The sequence below is a fragment of the Micropterus dolomieu genome, linkage group LG07 (assembly GCF_021292245.1).
Source record: "Micropterus dolomieu isolate WLL.071019.BEF.003 ecotype Adirondacks linkage group LG07, ASM2129224v1, whole genome shotgun sequence".
NCBI classification, from domain to species: Eukaryota; Metazoa; Chordata; class Actinopteri; order Centrarchiformes; family Centrarchidae; genus Micropterus; species Micropterus dolomieu.
Genome location: NC_060156.1, coordinates 20,095,807 through 20,112,542, shown reverse-complemented (window position 1 = coordinate 20,112,542; position 16,736 = coordinate 20,095,807). Strand labels below are relative to the sequence as shown.

General features: G+C 39.2%; 1 protein-coding gene across 3 annotated transcripts in view; it reads right to left on the bottom strand.

The window, feature by feature from the left end:
• Positions 1-28: 28 nt before the first annotated feature.
• Positions 29-16,736, bottom strand: part of cfap97d2 (CFAP97 domain containing 2) — a 66,126-nt gene continuing 49,418 nt past the window's right edge. For 2 of the 3 annotated variants that reach the window (XM_046055056.1, XM_046055055.1), the window contains 6 exons: positions 1,821-1,970; positions 1,553-1,655; positions 1,368-1,448; positions 1,045-1,163; positions 737-920; positions 29-583 (listed from right to left, as the gene is read on the bottom strand). In XM_046055056.1, coding sequence (XP_045911012.1) covers positions 482-583; positions 737-920; positions 1,045-1,163; positions 1,368-1,448; positions 1,553-1,655; positions 1,821-1,867 — 636 coding nt within the window. In that variant the 5' untranslated portion in view covers positions 1,868-1,970 and the 3' untranslated portion in view covers positions 29-481. Of the gene's footprint in view, positions 584-736; positions 921-1,044; positions 1,164-1,367; positions 1,449-1,552; positions 1,656-1,820; positions 1,971-2,167; positions 2,189-16,736 lie in introns of those variants that run through there. The other variant, XM_046055057.1, reaches the window with a different exon arrangement.

The following is a 16,736-nucleotide window of genomic DNA, read 5'->3' as shown; positions in this document are numbered from 1 at the left end:
TTTGTAGATCAAAGAAACAAATTACAGTTCTGTTTGGAAGTAGCCTATTGTATTCATGCATTTACTTCAGTACACAGCCAGAAAAGTAACATACAGCTCTATTTTAGATTAATCCAGTACCAACAAGTATATATCCATAGAGTATCTAGGTCCAGTTTGTTTGGAGTAATAACTCTGTCAAGTTGTTTTTCAAAGCTACTGTGGAACTAACAGAGTCTCTTTGGTGTGCAGTAAAACATGACTTTGCTAAAAGAACAAATATTATTCTTCTGCAGGATTTGCAGTCTCCTGCTCAAGTGCTTTATGTGTGTGAGTGCTGGATATTTCTGATCCATCAGGAGAGGAAAATATTTTGTGAGAAGGTTTATCTGCTATAATTTGAGTAGAAGAACCAGGATTCTCAGGTGTATCTGGTTCAGAAGGGTACGTCGCTTTGTCCAGCTTTATCTCTGTTCCTGTACCTTCTTGCTTGCTGTTTTTTTTACTCTCGTACTCTGCTTGCAGGGCTCTGTGCGGTCGGGCCAGCGCTGATCTTTTGCTCTTTATCACAATCACTGCGCTTCTTGATGGGTTTTTCTTGTCCCTGGTATTACATAAAATTAAATCTTCATATACAATAAAGATCATATGATACAGTAGGAGGTCATTGTGATTCTGATATTACAGTACAGTGCAGATATTATACTTAATAAATGAACCAAAGCAGCAATGCTATGAAAGAACAAAAAAATATAACCTTTTGCAGATTTGCTCCTCGTGGGTAACGTGCAATGCTGTCCATCACCTTGACAGTTTTGAGCCAGTCCTCATGCCAGCTCCTCACATTATAGTGAGGCCTGCACTGGCTCAGACGGAAAAGGATCATTTGATTCTCCTTGGTAATACGGAGCAACTCCAGTTGGCGCTTCTCCTTGCCAAGGCTACAATGATGAGTACAGACAGGCGTTACAACTGGGGTTTTAGTTTCAAAGGCCACCTTACTTCTTTGCAGTACAACTAGTTGCCTACTTATAAACTGATAGTTCTGCCACAACCTCAACTAACCTTCTTCTGTCATAATAGTTCCTGTTATCAACTCCTCCAGTTGTCCTCATGATGTGTGATATTTTCTCCATAAGCATATTGTTCTCCCTCTGAATCTTTCTTGTCCATTCCTCTTCAAGCTTAATGCAATAACATGTTAATATACATATATACACAACAGTGAGTTTTCCTAAGACACTAGAAATAAACATTTTCTAATCTTCCCAAAATTTGAATTATTGCATTTGATCACTTCAGATGTCACTGGATGGTTTCAGCACTGAAAAATCTGCTGCCCCCCTATGGACATAATGTGAGTTGAAAATATAAGATAAAGAAGGAACCTTTTCTTTCTTCAGCTTGAGAGCCAGGTGACTATAGGTCTTTGGTGGAGTCGTGTTTATTGTTGGTTTAGCTGACTTTACCTTGGAAAAAAAACAAAACCATTGGGTTTTGAATAAGGTACTGGATGCTGATAAAACTAATTCTAACACACACTAACTGGTTGCCAAACCATGTTTCTCCTAACCTTTCCCCTGTGTAAATCATATGAAGCCTTGTCCCATTTCTGCTGCAGATATTTGTTTCCAGTAGGAAGCAGGGGTTGGTATGCCAGATGCTGCATCATGGGCCTGTTAAGACATTAAACATTAAACACAATTGCAATGCCACAAGCCCCCCACCACAGAATCACACACATTTTAATGGTGTATCATTTTGCATTAATATTGTGGTCCAGAATTAATCACATGAGCGTGAACAGCATGCCAGTTAACCTCAGCACCTTTATGACTCACCTCACAGTCTGTGGCTGCCCTGGTGTCTTGGTATCACAACTCTTCATCTACCCATAGGAGTGTGTTCATGCTCCAAATCGTCTAGGTTGACTGGAGCTCTGAGACTGCAGTCTGTTTTCTGCCAGTCATACATGGTTGCCATGACAGCAGCTGGAGAGAGAGCGGAGTTGAATGAATGGTTTCAAACGATGGTCTTGTTTAGCAAGTTCCACACAGGGAAACACATACAGGCATAGAGGTAGGCTAATTAGTGAGGATTACTGTGGAGAGAGCGACTGTAAAATGAGCGGCTGTGTAAAGACATAGCTCCACACAGTTCAATACTAAAAATGAAGTGGAATACAAACTTAGTGACTTAGTGACTCAAATGTGTCCATGCTGTTTACACCTCCAAGGAAAATAAATGAAGTGACACTCATTTCTGAACATTGATTAGACTCAATGTTCAATTGTTAAAGATAGTCCGTGAAATTATCAAATCAAATGTAGAATATCTGCGTCAAAACTTAGCAGGATTGAATCAATGAGGTCAAGAGCATGTTGTGTTTTCCTACTTGCCTTGGTAACTGTTACTTGGAAACTTCACAGCAACTTAAATTAACACCCTCATTGCAAACACAGTTTATACAGACAACACCCACACAAAATCTGCTGTCATAAACCACACTGTAGGCTGATGCCTGATCATGAAAGAAATGAACATGGAAATTTGAGTTTTTACAGTTATGAAACAATATTCAATTAATACATACACCCCATAGGACTGTGATATCATATTAAATTATTTCAAATGAAGTACAAAAGATAGTACAACACAATGCAGCATATCATCAGAGATTTGCTGAATGAATCCCATTGAGGGGATATGACTTCATGAATGAACATCCATATTACAACACTCCCCTCTACTGACTAGAGCTGGAAATGACAATTTCTGGTGCAACTGAGATCGCAACTGTTAATAATTCAAATCCCACACCAGAATGAACAACCAAAGCACTCATGAAACTGTAATAGATTAAACTGTAATTGGTCATTATGTCACCCTCTTTCATGTACTATGAAAAACTCTGAATTTAATGCTTAGAGCAACAAGACCCAGTGTACTTTTTAATATTGATGAATTGAACTGAATGCATTACCTGTGCAGCCAACTATCAACACGCAAACAATATGCTAGCAAATAATTGCACATGTATAATTTCATGAGTTTATTACAGAATAATACAGTTGTGTATAACTGTTGGAGTAGCTGTAAAGCTGCCATTGCAAAGGGCAATTCTTCATGTCTGACATCTCCTCTCACAAGCCAATTAATTGTCCCCCCCAGCGCAGTCACATCTCAGCGCATAGGAAGAGCCTTCATGAATGAATTATGGTCAATAAAACGTTTCCAGTCCAATTTGTTACTTTGTTGTATAAGAGGAGACGTGTCGATGGGACAGATGGCAGATACCAGGGTGATAAAATAAGGACTGGTATTTAGGTGCCTCTCGAGCTCCCATATTCTATCTTTGTGAGTCCTTTTTCTGTCGCATTTAAAAAAAAAAAAATACTATGTCCTTGTTTATGTATGTACTGTAGGTGAGTCTCAAATGGGGATAATACAAAAAATTATATTATCTGTGCTTGCAAAATTGATGCAATGAATTTGTATGCTTTTGTTATTTATATATTTATATCAAATTATGGAAGAATAATAAACACATTCTGTAAACTGTGAGTACAGTGCCTATAAAGACTACTGACTTTTCACGTTTACTTATTTTTCCACAGTGGATGTGTATGGATTTGTTTGACATTGATGAACAAAATTAAATCTTTTATCTTAAAAGTGAACATGAATCTCTAGGAGTTGATCCAAATGCATCAACAAATATAAAACAGAAAATAATTGAGTGCACAAGGATTCACCTCCTTTCAAGTCAGCTTGAGTAGAGGCAGTTCTGGAAGCAGTTACAGCCTTAAGTCTACACTGCAGACTTCACCAATTCTTTGTGAAACTGTTCAAGCTCTGTTAAGTTGCATGGGTATACTGTGAGTGAACAGCAATTTTCCACCACAAATTGTAGACTAGACTCCAAATCCAATGTGTTTGGTTGAAGGTTGTTGTCTTCCTGGAAAAGTAATCTACTCCCAAGTTGCATTTGTCTTGTAGACTGCAGACTTCATTTGACCCTTTACTTCCACAAGCCTTCCAGGGGCCTGCTGCAGAGAAGCATCCCCCACAGCATGATACTGCCACCACCAACCTTTAGGGCTAGAATGGAGTGGTACTTTCTGCTGATATGCAGGGTTTGGCTTACACGAAACAACAGATTTTATTATTATCAAAAAGTTAAACTTTGGTCTCATAAGCCATAGAACCTTAATCTTACAGTCTCCCACACGGATTCTGGCAAACACTACAAGCAAAACTTTACAATGTACTAAACAAAATGCGCGCTACCACAGGAGTAACAGCCACAAAAACTTTGCGGATATTGTGAAGATAAAACACTATACATTAGGAAATGGAATAAAAATAAATAAAATAATTAAGACTAGCAACCGACTATAAACATTATAAAGATGTGAATTAAAACCATAAAAAATTAAGAATAAAATAAGACTAAAGACTAAAGACTACTAGTTGATCGAACAATTGACCATTGTAGTTGTGCCTTCCATTATTTAAACAAAACACAACTATCTACACTTTGATTATTTACAGGTAATCACCACTTAACTTACAACTCTAAAAACAACTGGTTTAATCAGTGATGCTTTATGTGTCATTTTGAAAGGAAGCAAATATTCTTGTAATCAAGTATATAATAATAAATATGTAGATATTTGTTTTAATTTAATAGTTTTCTACCGATCATTGTCAATGACTAGAAAAAAAAACTACTAACTATGAAAACATAAAATACTTTTTGTAGCCTCTGTAAGCATCATCATCAATTAAAAAGGGAGATAATGATGTATTTAAAATACTGTAGGTTGTTTTCATGTCCCGTTCAACATGGCAGGGGATGCAACCAGTTCTAGGGAATTCTCACTGGTGGATCTTCCATTGCACCGTTGTGGGAATAAGGGCTTAGAAAGGTGGTCTCTTTGGGACAGAGGACGTACAGGAAGACTTGATACACAAGTCAACATGAAACAGAAACGGTGTGTGTGTGTATGTGTGTGTGTGTGTGTGTGTGTGTGTGTGTGTGTGTATATACATGTGTGTAATGTTTTTCAGATGAAGCCATTCTTAATCTTAAAGCCAGGATGCACGTATAAAATGAAAATGATGTAGAAACATTTGCTATTGCAAGGATAAAAACCCTTCAAACAGGGGTTAAACATGGCCAAAGGTAGCGGAGACCAGGTGTGGTCGTAACATATAACAACCAATCAAACAATTCCACTAATTATAATAAGACATCATGAGTTGTCGTCGTGAGAATCTTTCAGTATTTACATACTTCCTCCCTGATCAGGCATGGTGGTTGTCAAGGCTGGAAACAGACACACTAAGAATATATAGAGAAAAAACAAACTTTTATGGTAAGAAAGTAAAGGTTTTGACCAAGACTATTTTGTTTAGTGTCTATACTATTAAATTGTACGACTTATATTAGATTAACTTGTAGTTTCATAGGCAACATGTGATGCATTTTCCCCTGCTAATTTCAAACCACTACGCTAATACAGCTAGCTAAACAATGGCTGACATGGGTGGGGATGGTTGTAACACTTTTTAAAGAAGTGTTGCAACCATCCCCACCCATCCCCTTTAGAACTAAGGACTTTCTTGATTTAAATATTTTTACCCTATGCAGTCTCTGGGCCCACCAAGCCTGCACTACAGGGTTACCAGCATTCCATTTGTCAGAACTGTGACCAGTGCTTGAAGTGATGCCAGGACTCCCCATTCACATGTAGGCTTGTGCATCGGCACCCAATTTTATCCCTACTCAGTCCCTATTCTGACATTTGAGGTGTATTTTTTTTCTTATTTGCTTGATAGGAATCCCCACTTTGGGTCAGTGTTAGACTCAAATCTGAGACCTCTGATTTTCCATCTCCATCACCATTCCTATTTGACCATGATGGCATATATGGTAGAACAGATACATAGCTGTTTGTAAAATAGTACAGAACTTTGCATTGATGAGCAATACAATCCAATAATTTAAAGAAATCACAAGTCGTTTTTACACGTGTTGCTGTGTGTGCCGCAAAATAACCACTGTACAGAAACACTGTCTCTACTATTGGCCACCCTGTCTCTGCTGATTGAGACAAATACCAGGAGCTCACATTTTATTTCTCAACTCTATGCTTGTGGCCAGAACCACAGTGACATCAGCAGGAGTAGTTTGTGCATTTTTTTTAATCTGTGTGATGGAAAGTGACTATGGTAACAGGTCCCACGAGAAGGCCCTGTTTCGAGGTGGCTACATCACACTGCCTCTAAGCCTGCTTGTTAGGATCACAGAGCAGCCACCTGCAATCAAGGAGTTCTGTTAGGAAAAAGAAGACGTTTGTTATTTTGTCTAGTATGGTCCTTCTAAGGCCACACCAGATACATGGCATAATATGGTTTTGTTGGAACAATTAAACCTTATAAAGCTTTAAAAGTGATGCATTGTAAATGGACCAGGAAGCTTTTGCCAATGCACGGTTACTCGTCTACCCTTAAAAGCTCTCTTCTCCACACTCAGCGATCATCTATCAGATTGGTGTGGATGAAGCATTACAAACACGATCTTGACCTTTTTAAAAATAGAAACAGACATTAGAGACATCTCTAGGCACACTTACTTATATCAGATAGCACCCTGTTCTGCCATTATCTAGTATGATAGAGTGCACTGGACATAATCTTTCATGTTAGCTAGCTTCTTTGTGAAAAACCCAAACAAAACTTATACAGTTCCCCTGGTTAACTGTGACAAAAACTTGATGCTAACCACATCTGAACACCCTTCTCACTTCATTTATAGAAAGTAGTTTTAAAGTCAACACAATTTTCAGCTAATGGTGGGTAGAATAGGTAACGACTCTAAAGGTACTATACTCTCAGCCCTGCTGCTCTATTAATGCTGCTGAGCTACAGAGGAATGGATGCTTTGACTCGCAAATAGGCTTTATCCCTCTAAAAGTGGCTCTTTTGATGACAGTTTGGCACACACATGCTGCATTTCCTCCTGAATGCAGGAAGTTTGCCCCATTTTAATACTCAAACCCATACAGGCCCATATCCCAGATAGATCTGCGCTATGAAAGGGTATAAATAATGAAAGATGCAGTCTTTACAAGTTAAAAAAGACCCACAGTGCTGTTACATAACAGTGGAATGAGTTATGAGGATAACAAATTAGTAGGAGTGAGGCAGAGTACAGTAACATACTGGACTAATCGACTGCAGTAAGCTAACACAAAGGCAGATTTATGCTCAGATTTGTCCTCTTAAATGTAACCTCATTTACACACTATAAATGTTCTCCTGTTTCCCTTGGCAACTTCACTTCTTCTGAATATTTTGGTTTCTTGTTACTGTCAAGGTCCATCGTCCTTGTGTCTTTGTTTAAAATTAAAAATATATATATATTTTTTTTACAATTTCTCTCAATTGTCATGGATCTGACACAATAATCCTTATTGTTTTGTTTTTCAGTAGCTGCTTTTACACACTTTCTTCTCAGTATTTTCTAAAGTGGCACAAAACCTTTAAATTTTATTCAGTCTAATGGTTATATATGCCTGAAGTCATATGCTTAACCACATTTTTAACCTATCTACTACAAATGACTTGGACTGTGTATGGGACAATACTACTACTTTTAAAGAATACAGTATGGTCCCCTACACAGATACCATCAATCTCCAACTCAAAGATGATATTAGAATATTAGACTCCAGTTGTTCAGCTTTGGAGCTAATCCTTCAGTACATAAACTATGTAGAGCACAACTATAGCTTTATAAACTCATTTGTGACCATTTCATAATAAAGAGCTTGTCGGGACATTGATTCACCTTCAGGCAGCATAACAAAATGTATGTAGAATATCATTACCAATACTATTGACTGCATATTGAAGCAGTCAGAGCTAAAAATAAGTCTGCTGAGGCATTACGTGAACTGCCAAATCTCTGTTTATAAATGATGTCAACGAGAGCCAGTCTGTTTCTACACTCACTGAGCTAGTCATGTAGTGCAAAAGACTGCACCCTCCAGCATGGAGTAAAGTAGTTCATAAGGAAACATCCACCTCATGTCTGTCACTCCAAATAACCTGATGGTATCACCTTCATTGTCCACCTACTTGTATTTTATTCTGTTACAAGCAGTACAAGATAATCTTATCCTCGCTGTTACAGGGACTTCTATCTGTACAGGATGTACAGGATAAAAATAATTTGAACAGAATGGTTCACTATGTGAACAGATCAGTGGCAGGGGGGGAGGTAGTAAAATATTGATTATCTTATTGGCACTGTAGGAACCAATCGATCACACAACCGCACTTTTGGGTAAATGGTTTTATGAGCTTGACTGTGCTGCCATAGTAATAAAGAGTAGTGCAATGCATCTCACTGCCATTCAAGAAATACATTAAAAAGAAAACATGGGACAATCACTTAAAAAATAAAGCTGTTGAAAATCACCGAATGTCACAATTAGTGTGTGGAGAGGCAGGTTGGAGGACCCAAATGCAGGACACACAGCTGGCAGGTATAGTTCAAAGATGTATTTAAACAAACTAAAGGCGAGTCCAAAGAAGAATCCACACACAAAAAATCCAGGTTGACAAAGTTTCAGGCAGATATCCAAAACCGACAGAGCTTCTTCACACCACGAAAACACTGTAACACAAGGTAATGACCCAACAAAACACACACACACCCCCACCACACACCCGAGCAGGGCGGAAGCAACACAGGTGAGCAACATGAGGCTAACGAGGCAGGCAGAGAGAGAACTGGGGAAACAGACAGAACACATGTTACAAAGTACCAGAACACAGAACTAGAACACAGAGTACAGAGCAGACTAAACCAAAATAAAGTAAACAAGAACTAGAAGCGAATACTAAAACATGAACTAAGGACCAGGACTAAGAACAAAGATATAGAACTAAAACCCAGACTCCCCAACAAGACACACAGACAGGATCATGACACCAAAGGTCCAAACTAAACTGCAAAGCATCAAAAGAGAGCTCAGAGAGGCTAAAAATGGAACGCGTTTTCATGATAAGGAAGCCAATATGTGGATTATGACAATCCTCACTGGACAGGAAACTCCCAGAGAGATGATTATAAAAGGGCGTGATTTGAGAGTGGGCTTTATTTTAGGCCTTGCGCATCATTAAGACGTGACTGTGTGCGTATATGTTGCTTCTGTGTAAAGATGAGATGAAGGAGTGGGGGGAGAAAAGCCAGAGGAAAGGCAGTGTCAGCGCCGAACGATGCTTGGCATGAGAGTGACCACTGTAACATTCATTACTAATATCCGCTCACTTGTTCACTGCTCCATTTGACTGCAGGCCCTTCCTAATGCTTTTGGGTGACTACTCTAACCCCAAAGCAAAACTCACATCTTCATCTGTCTTTTAACCACACGCCTATGTGACAGATGTCTCCAAATGTAGACTGTAAGACTGTTTTGGAAAATTACCAGAGTTTGAACACCAACAGATTCGCTAAACACAAGGCATTTGGAGAGGAAATGGGTGGACTTTTTATGGACAATCTGCTAATGATGATCTGACCACTTAAGTGAAGATTTATTCATTAATCTGGAGACAGTAGCAGGTTAAGTAGCAGTCTTTGTAAAGCCTTGATATTAAATGATTCCATTAAATCCTAAAAGCCTTTTCCCCTTGTCTTTAAAAGTTGTCAAGTTGTCAAAACAGTTTCTATACTGTTCTACGTTGTTAAATTGCATGCCATGAAACTCATATGGAAGACAAATGAAAGGGGAAAATATATTGTATAAAGACACAGAACCTGGATCACCATTATGTGACCATGACAATGTGTTGTATATCCTGGTGGATAGAATTAGACTGTATAACTAGCACTCTATATTCACTCAATGTGGGCTGGCTCACTATACAGTGGAGGGTGCTTGAATTCTTACTGGGCCAGTGTCATTGCCCTTATCTCTCTGCAATTATGAAAATTACTGGTCACAATGGATTTTAAAGAGGAGTTGGTTATCATGTGTGTGGGATCCCTCAATTTGTGCTTTTGGTCTTTTGCACTATTAGTCACAATGTGGGTGAACTAGAGAGGTTTACGGGTCTGTGTCTAAAAATCACATGTGTTGTTGTATTTTAGCCAAGTACCAGTGTGAGCAGTAACTAACTTGATGCTAATTAGGTTATAAACATATCAACTGTCCAGAAGGTCCATATTCTGTATTTCATGTGCCATATGGTTAAGAAGTACATCTACCCATTCTGATAAAACTGACATCTGTAAATTGGTGCTACCAAGGAGTTGCCTGATATAGTGCAGTCTAGCCGTCTGGGCCCATTGAAGCACAGAAAGTAGTTATGGCCATTCTACTTTGTCCCTGGACATCAGTGACTGTGTTGTGCACAACTTAAAGTAGGGCATTCATTAGGCAAGCAGCTGCGTGGGAATGAATAGAAGCTAGCTAGTTTGTTTACTTCCTAAAAGTTTGTGTTTATGTACTGCATATGCATATGTGTGTGTGTGTGTGTGTGTATGTATGTGTGTGTGTGTGTGTGTGTGTGTGTGTGTGTGTTAGTGTGTTTGGTTTGAATGAAGTCTTTGGTCATGACTTGGTTCCCAGCAGCTGTTCATTTGCTAGCGAACACTTGCTCTAAGCAGTGCCAAACAAAGTTCACTCTCCTTCTCTGATTGGTAGACATCTTGGCTTTGGGCATGTTGGGTGAAGGGGAGCAGATGATTTTAGCACTGCTACTGAACATGGATATGCATGTGGTCCCAGTCGAGAAATCCCTGAAAGCAATAAGCAGAGCAAAGCAATGACTTGGACCAATGCACACTTTTCTAAATTAAACAACAACACCTGATGTTTGTTGTTTTACATTAATGACACAATGGCGTCTCTTTGAACAGGTTCATTTGTATTATTTACACTGCATTACATTGCCTTATTTGAAGTCAGTGAAATTTGTCATACTCCCTCATTAATAACATTGTTTCAAAACAACAGCAGAAATAGCTTAATTGTCACAGTGATCCTCAGTATTGTCCAATATTATCGTACATCAACTATTTCAAGAACTTGCACCAAGTGTATATTTTATAACTAATAAAATCACAGCCCTTTCGTCATTACCCAGGATTACATGATGCATAACAGTCTGTGATAGGAACTGTGTTGCTCCTTAAGGCTCATCTATTACTTTTAATCATAGATTTTATTTGGAGGAAACACTCATGCCATAAAATAAAAAGCTAATTGATTGGAATATCCACTCCTTTCTAAATAGCATGCTAGGATACAGGCTATTTACGTGTGTAGGCATTTCTAATTTAAGGTTACTAACTAATAATGATAAAATACGGCAATAATCTCAATAAAGTTCATCGTGCTTCCTGCTACATTTCAACTCCTTAAATATATTAAAATTTTTCAGTCTAACATAGCACATATTCTACTGGATTTCTGGCTCATTCATATTAGATTGCGGTCACACTAAAGGATCAGTCATCCAATTTAAAAATATACCATATGTGTGAGCAGATTGTAACTCAAAAGTCCACAAATAGTTAAAGTACCCTGTGCTATCAAAAGCCTCTCTAAATATTGATATATTTTCACATTTGATTGAGCACTGTCGCCTCACAGCAAGAAGGTTGTGGGTTCAAACCCCGGTTGCCCCGGCCTTTCTGTGTGGAGTTTGCATGTTCTCCCCGTGTCTGCGTGGGTTCTCTCTGGGTGCTCCGGCTTCCTCCCACCATCCAAAGACTTGCAGGCTAGGTCAATTGGTTACCCTAAATTGTCCTTAGGTGTGAGTGTGAGCGTGAGTGGCTGTTCGTCTATTTGTGGCCCTGCGATGGACTGGCGACCTGTCCAGGGTGTACCCCGCCTTGCGCCCGATGTCAGCTGGGATTGGCTCCAGCCCCCCCGCGACCCTGTACGCAGGATAAGCGGTTGACAATGGATGAATGGATAATATGAAATGAATCCATCCATATATAACGATCTCCAATCTTCACACCCCCCCATGTGTGAGCCATTTAAATGTGCACAGTAAAACCACAGAGACCATGAGTAAAACTGGAACCAGTCCATTTATTTCTGTGCATCTTAAATCAAGTTATTTTTCCCATAAGGAGAAAACAGGCCGTTAAAAACTCACAAGGGAGCCACTTCCTGCCAGCCGCAATCTGGGCAATCAAAAAGAAGTATTCTAATGATCCCTGACAAAATTGTCAGACAATATCCTCCAGGGTACGATGATACTTTACATTACAGTGGGCAGATCGATAGGGAGGATGACATGAGAGGCCTCTGCAGAGGGAGAACGCTGGAGAGCCTGCAGTGCCCAGCTCCGACTTGTGCTGATTCCACAATGAGTCCATTTGACCTCACAGCACACAGCACATGCATGTAACTTGCTTGAATAACTGTATATACACCTTGTCCAAAGCAGTGTACTGGATATATGCATGTCGGTGTTCTATTTTTTAAGTGTGTATGTACAGTTAGTGTGTTAACAGGTGTGCAGGCTATCAGTAGTTGAAAAATTGACAGCCACCTCTTGAAATCAATATTAAATTCTTTATGATTGGCCTTTAAACAGTGGCACCACAAAATTATAATACCATGTAAAGAAAGTCAATCAGGAAACATTTTGTTTCAAAGTGGCCCACATCCCAGAGGAACCAGTTATCACAGACAACTGACAAGACCTGGGCGCCACAAAACTAGGGCATTAAAGTGGATTAATGCTGTAATTCAGAGATGAACACACAACACAACCCCACTAATGAACCCCTCCAGTCTCTCATCAAGCTTCCTGTGCTGTGGTTAATATTGTTTACACAATCCTTGGTTTTTGCTCACTCAATGTTACATTGGATAAAAGAAGCTTTTGATAATAACTCTCTTCCATGCAGAGTCACCTGTAAACTTGTCCATCAAAGGACATAATAATGAAAAATAGATTATCTCCAGAGGTTGGGCAATACATATTACATACATATAATAATAATAATATAAAAGTATTATGTGTCAAAGTGATCTATGTTACATACATGCTAGTTTGGGAGGTAATTTCGAAAATGGAAAGATCAATGAAATGACCTAATGCAACACAGTCTCCTTATAATACTAAGTACTAATCGACCTTTTTCCTTGAGCTCATTTTTACAGCAAATCACCATAGAAGCGCAAATTCGATAGTCATCCCTGACTAATCAATTCAAAATCACAGGAAAAAAAAATACTCTTTCTAAAAAGGTAATTTGTCCTTGCTGGGGCCATCATGCTAGTCATTTGTATTTCTTTGTATTGCAGCCTAACAAGCAATAGTATACTGGCAAACAACATCTAACACCTGTGAGTGTGGTCAACACTATATTGAGCAACAACTGGGTCCACTTCCAAACACTGGCAGACAAACAGACTTCTGCCATTTGTGCTGGGTAGGAGGCGCGCTGACAGATCTGAAAGTGATTAACAGAGGAACAACTAAATCAAATTTAAAATGTTTGTATGTCTACAATCAAAGTTCAGTTTTTCCAACAAAGACAAATTCTTTTTCTCACCCCTGCTTGGAGAGTGCAGGAATATTCAAGGAGAAACAATGTCTTGTTCTCTCTTTGCGTGTGATGGAAAACCTTTAAATCCTTAGAGAAAAGTAGTCATACAGTGGAAACAGTCGCCATGAGCTACACTAACTGGCCTCTGATCCTCAGGGATGAAGGAACAAAGCAGAGCTAGCACATGTAAACATCTGAATGTTTTGTCAAAAAAAAAAAAAAAATAGATAAATAATTTTGCCGACAAATATGTACCCTGTCATTGTTGTTTGTAGAAGACCAGGTTGTTTTGATGAGATATTTAAAGTTGTTATCTACTCTTCTCAATTAACATTTTTTATGAATAAATGTTGGATTCAATTCATTCAACTTACCGAAGGAATAGTGATCTGTTGCACTGCCCTACAGGCTACTCTGCAGCCCAGCCTCAGTAATGCTTAGATGACTTGACACAAACACAGGCTGTGACTTTGGAGCTTTTGTGAATATTCTTGGTTATGAACAAAGCTGCAACTTAATGAACTGCAAAAAAATTACATGTCAAGTAGAAATGGCACAACGATAAGGGCTGTAGACTCTTTAATGTGCAGTGCACATATGCCCTCATGCAGAAAATCAACTTCATATCTACGTATAAACTGTCATTTACAAGAGTTCAAGCTTTAACGGCTTGGGACAATAGTCTCAGTCGGATCATAAAAATTTCAGAGAGCATCAGTGAAATGACGGCGCAGAAACCACGTGTTTACGTAATGGAAAGCCAATCTTTTAATTTAACCCCTCCTCCCCGTCTATTTCCAACAGAGGTCCGACGCTAAAGGAAATTCATGCAAATGTTTTCATAGGCGCACCGTACTTTGGGAGATGCCAGTGGCGTGGTGCTGAAAAGGCTTAGGAAAATACCCCACAAAGAGAAGAAACGCACACTTCAGGAATCACGGACACACACACACCAAGAACCCAAGCCTGGCTTTAACAGAAACGTTGCAGTGTGGGACTGTAAGAAATGCAAACTGAGGTTGGTGTTATCTGACCTCGCCAACCAAGCTGGTTTATAGGAGAAACGAATTTGACTTGATCCGGCAATGTGGTGTTTTGTTGGGGCTATCATTGCAGCAGTCTGTGCATAGGATGCATCCTCCCTTGGCTTTTGATGCTGTGCAGATCCACCCTCCTCTCCTCAGAGTGATGAACTAATAGGCAATGATTTTCTCCTCGGAAATCCACCGTGTTTTACTGTTTTCACGTTAGTTGTGTTTGTTTACTGGCGGCCCGTCTCCTCCCGGTGCGACACATGCAATTTACAGAGTATATTTTCTATTATCGAGTAGTTGAGGAGGCATCCTTTATACGCCAGAAGAAGAAAACACACCATTATTACGAAGTCTGACTGATACTGAATATTTTGCCACGTGAATGAAAACGCATAGGACTTGGATATACCTATTTTTCTATGATACAATTGGTAGCCTTGTCCTGGAGAACTGATCCAATTGTGTTATTATGCAACCGCAAGGATCTCATCTATATCTGGGTGTTTAAGCCACTGGATTGCTCTTCGCCCAAATCAATGTGGTTTCTTTGGAACATTTTCAGCAAAGGAACGCATATGCTGCAGTGTCTTTGTGGCAAGAGTCTTAAGAAAAACAAGAATCCAAGTGGTAAGCTCATCACCATTATGCCTACTCCTCCGTATCGCTGTGAACCGGCTTTGTGCGTGCATATGTGTGAGAGTGTGGTGTGTGTGTGTGTGTGTGTGTGTGTGTGTTTATGTGTGGATTTGCGTTATTCGTTTGTTTGTTGTGATGGTGATAGATCTGCAATCATATTTATGCAGCGAGTGGATCATGCAGAGGCGCTGGGAGGGGGGACAACTTATTCTGTGCAGCTACTATCGGCGAGCACAGGTTTGGGGACGCGCAGCGCAGAGACACACAAAAAGCCCCCCTGCATCGCCACGGCACCATGATCTCCTAACTTTTTAAATAGCGCTCGCACACGCACACGCAGGGGCTAGATGTTATTTCAGATCAAATCCACGCACAGTTATTCTCTCCAACCTGATTCCCCCTAACCACATTATTCCATCCTCGGGTTTACTGCAGCAGCATTTCTCCCTCTGCAATACCGGGCTACTGGCTATGTTTTCAACAAGCCAGCCGGAGAAGACAGACTATTCTTTCATGTCTATCTCTCGGCTGTTGCAGGCCAATATTCATCATGCAGACCTGGCGATACGTGATTTCATATGAGCACTTGAGTTGATTTCCTGTTGAACAGGGCATGTATAGCGGGACTGGACTCCGCTGCACTAATGCAAATCCTGCACTTGAGCAGTCGAGATTATGGTCTTTTTCTTTTGTGGTCAAATAAGCCCTGCCTTCAGTATCACACAAACAGTTTTAGTTATATTTTGTAGATTATAAAATTTAACATTGTGGCGCTTCAGTGAGAAAAGAATGTTTATTTCAACAGGCTGTTGTTATGAAAGAAAAGCTCCAGGTGGACAACATGTAGTGCGGGCTACTTGTTACCTCATGTTGTGGGTTTTGAAGATGATATGCTCAGCAGCAGTAGAATTCCTCGATACTGCAGCTGCAGTATAGATCATCATCAAACTGTAGCGGGACTATTTTGCATTGCTGACACTGCAGGTGCAACGACAAAAACAGTGTCTACTATCAACTACAAACAGTCTTTTTTTAATGCAAGTTTTATGTATAATCCAGTCTAAATATTATCTTTCCCCAGCATAAGTTAACCCAGGTTGTTTTTTACAGTTCAGGTATCAAGCCATGTTTTCTGCCTTGCAAGTAGCAATCATAATTTTTCCATTAAGACTTTTACATTGATGAGCTATATTGTCACAGAACTAACATTGCTTTTCCTCACAGATTGTAGCTACACAAGATTAGGAAACCTCACAAGTTGTTGGGACATTTAATTCTAAACTAAACTAAAATATTCAGAGGGCTACACAGTAAAGACAAACTTGTTTCCCAAGTTGCAAATCTCACTTTTGAAGAAGTGAAATATCACCTTGCTGACTTTGTAGAACCATCACCAAAAAGGATTATTATTATTATTATTATTATTATTATTATTATGTTCATATATATATATATATATATATATATATATATATATATATATATATATATAT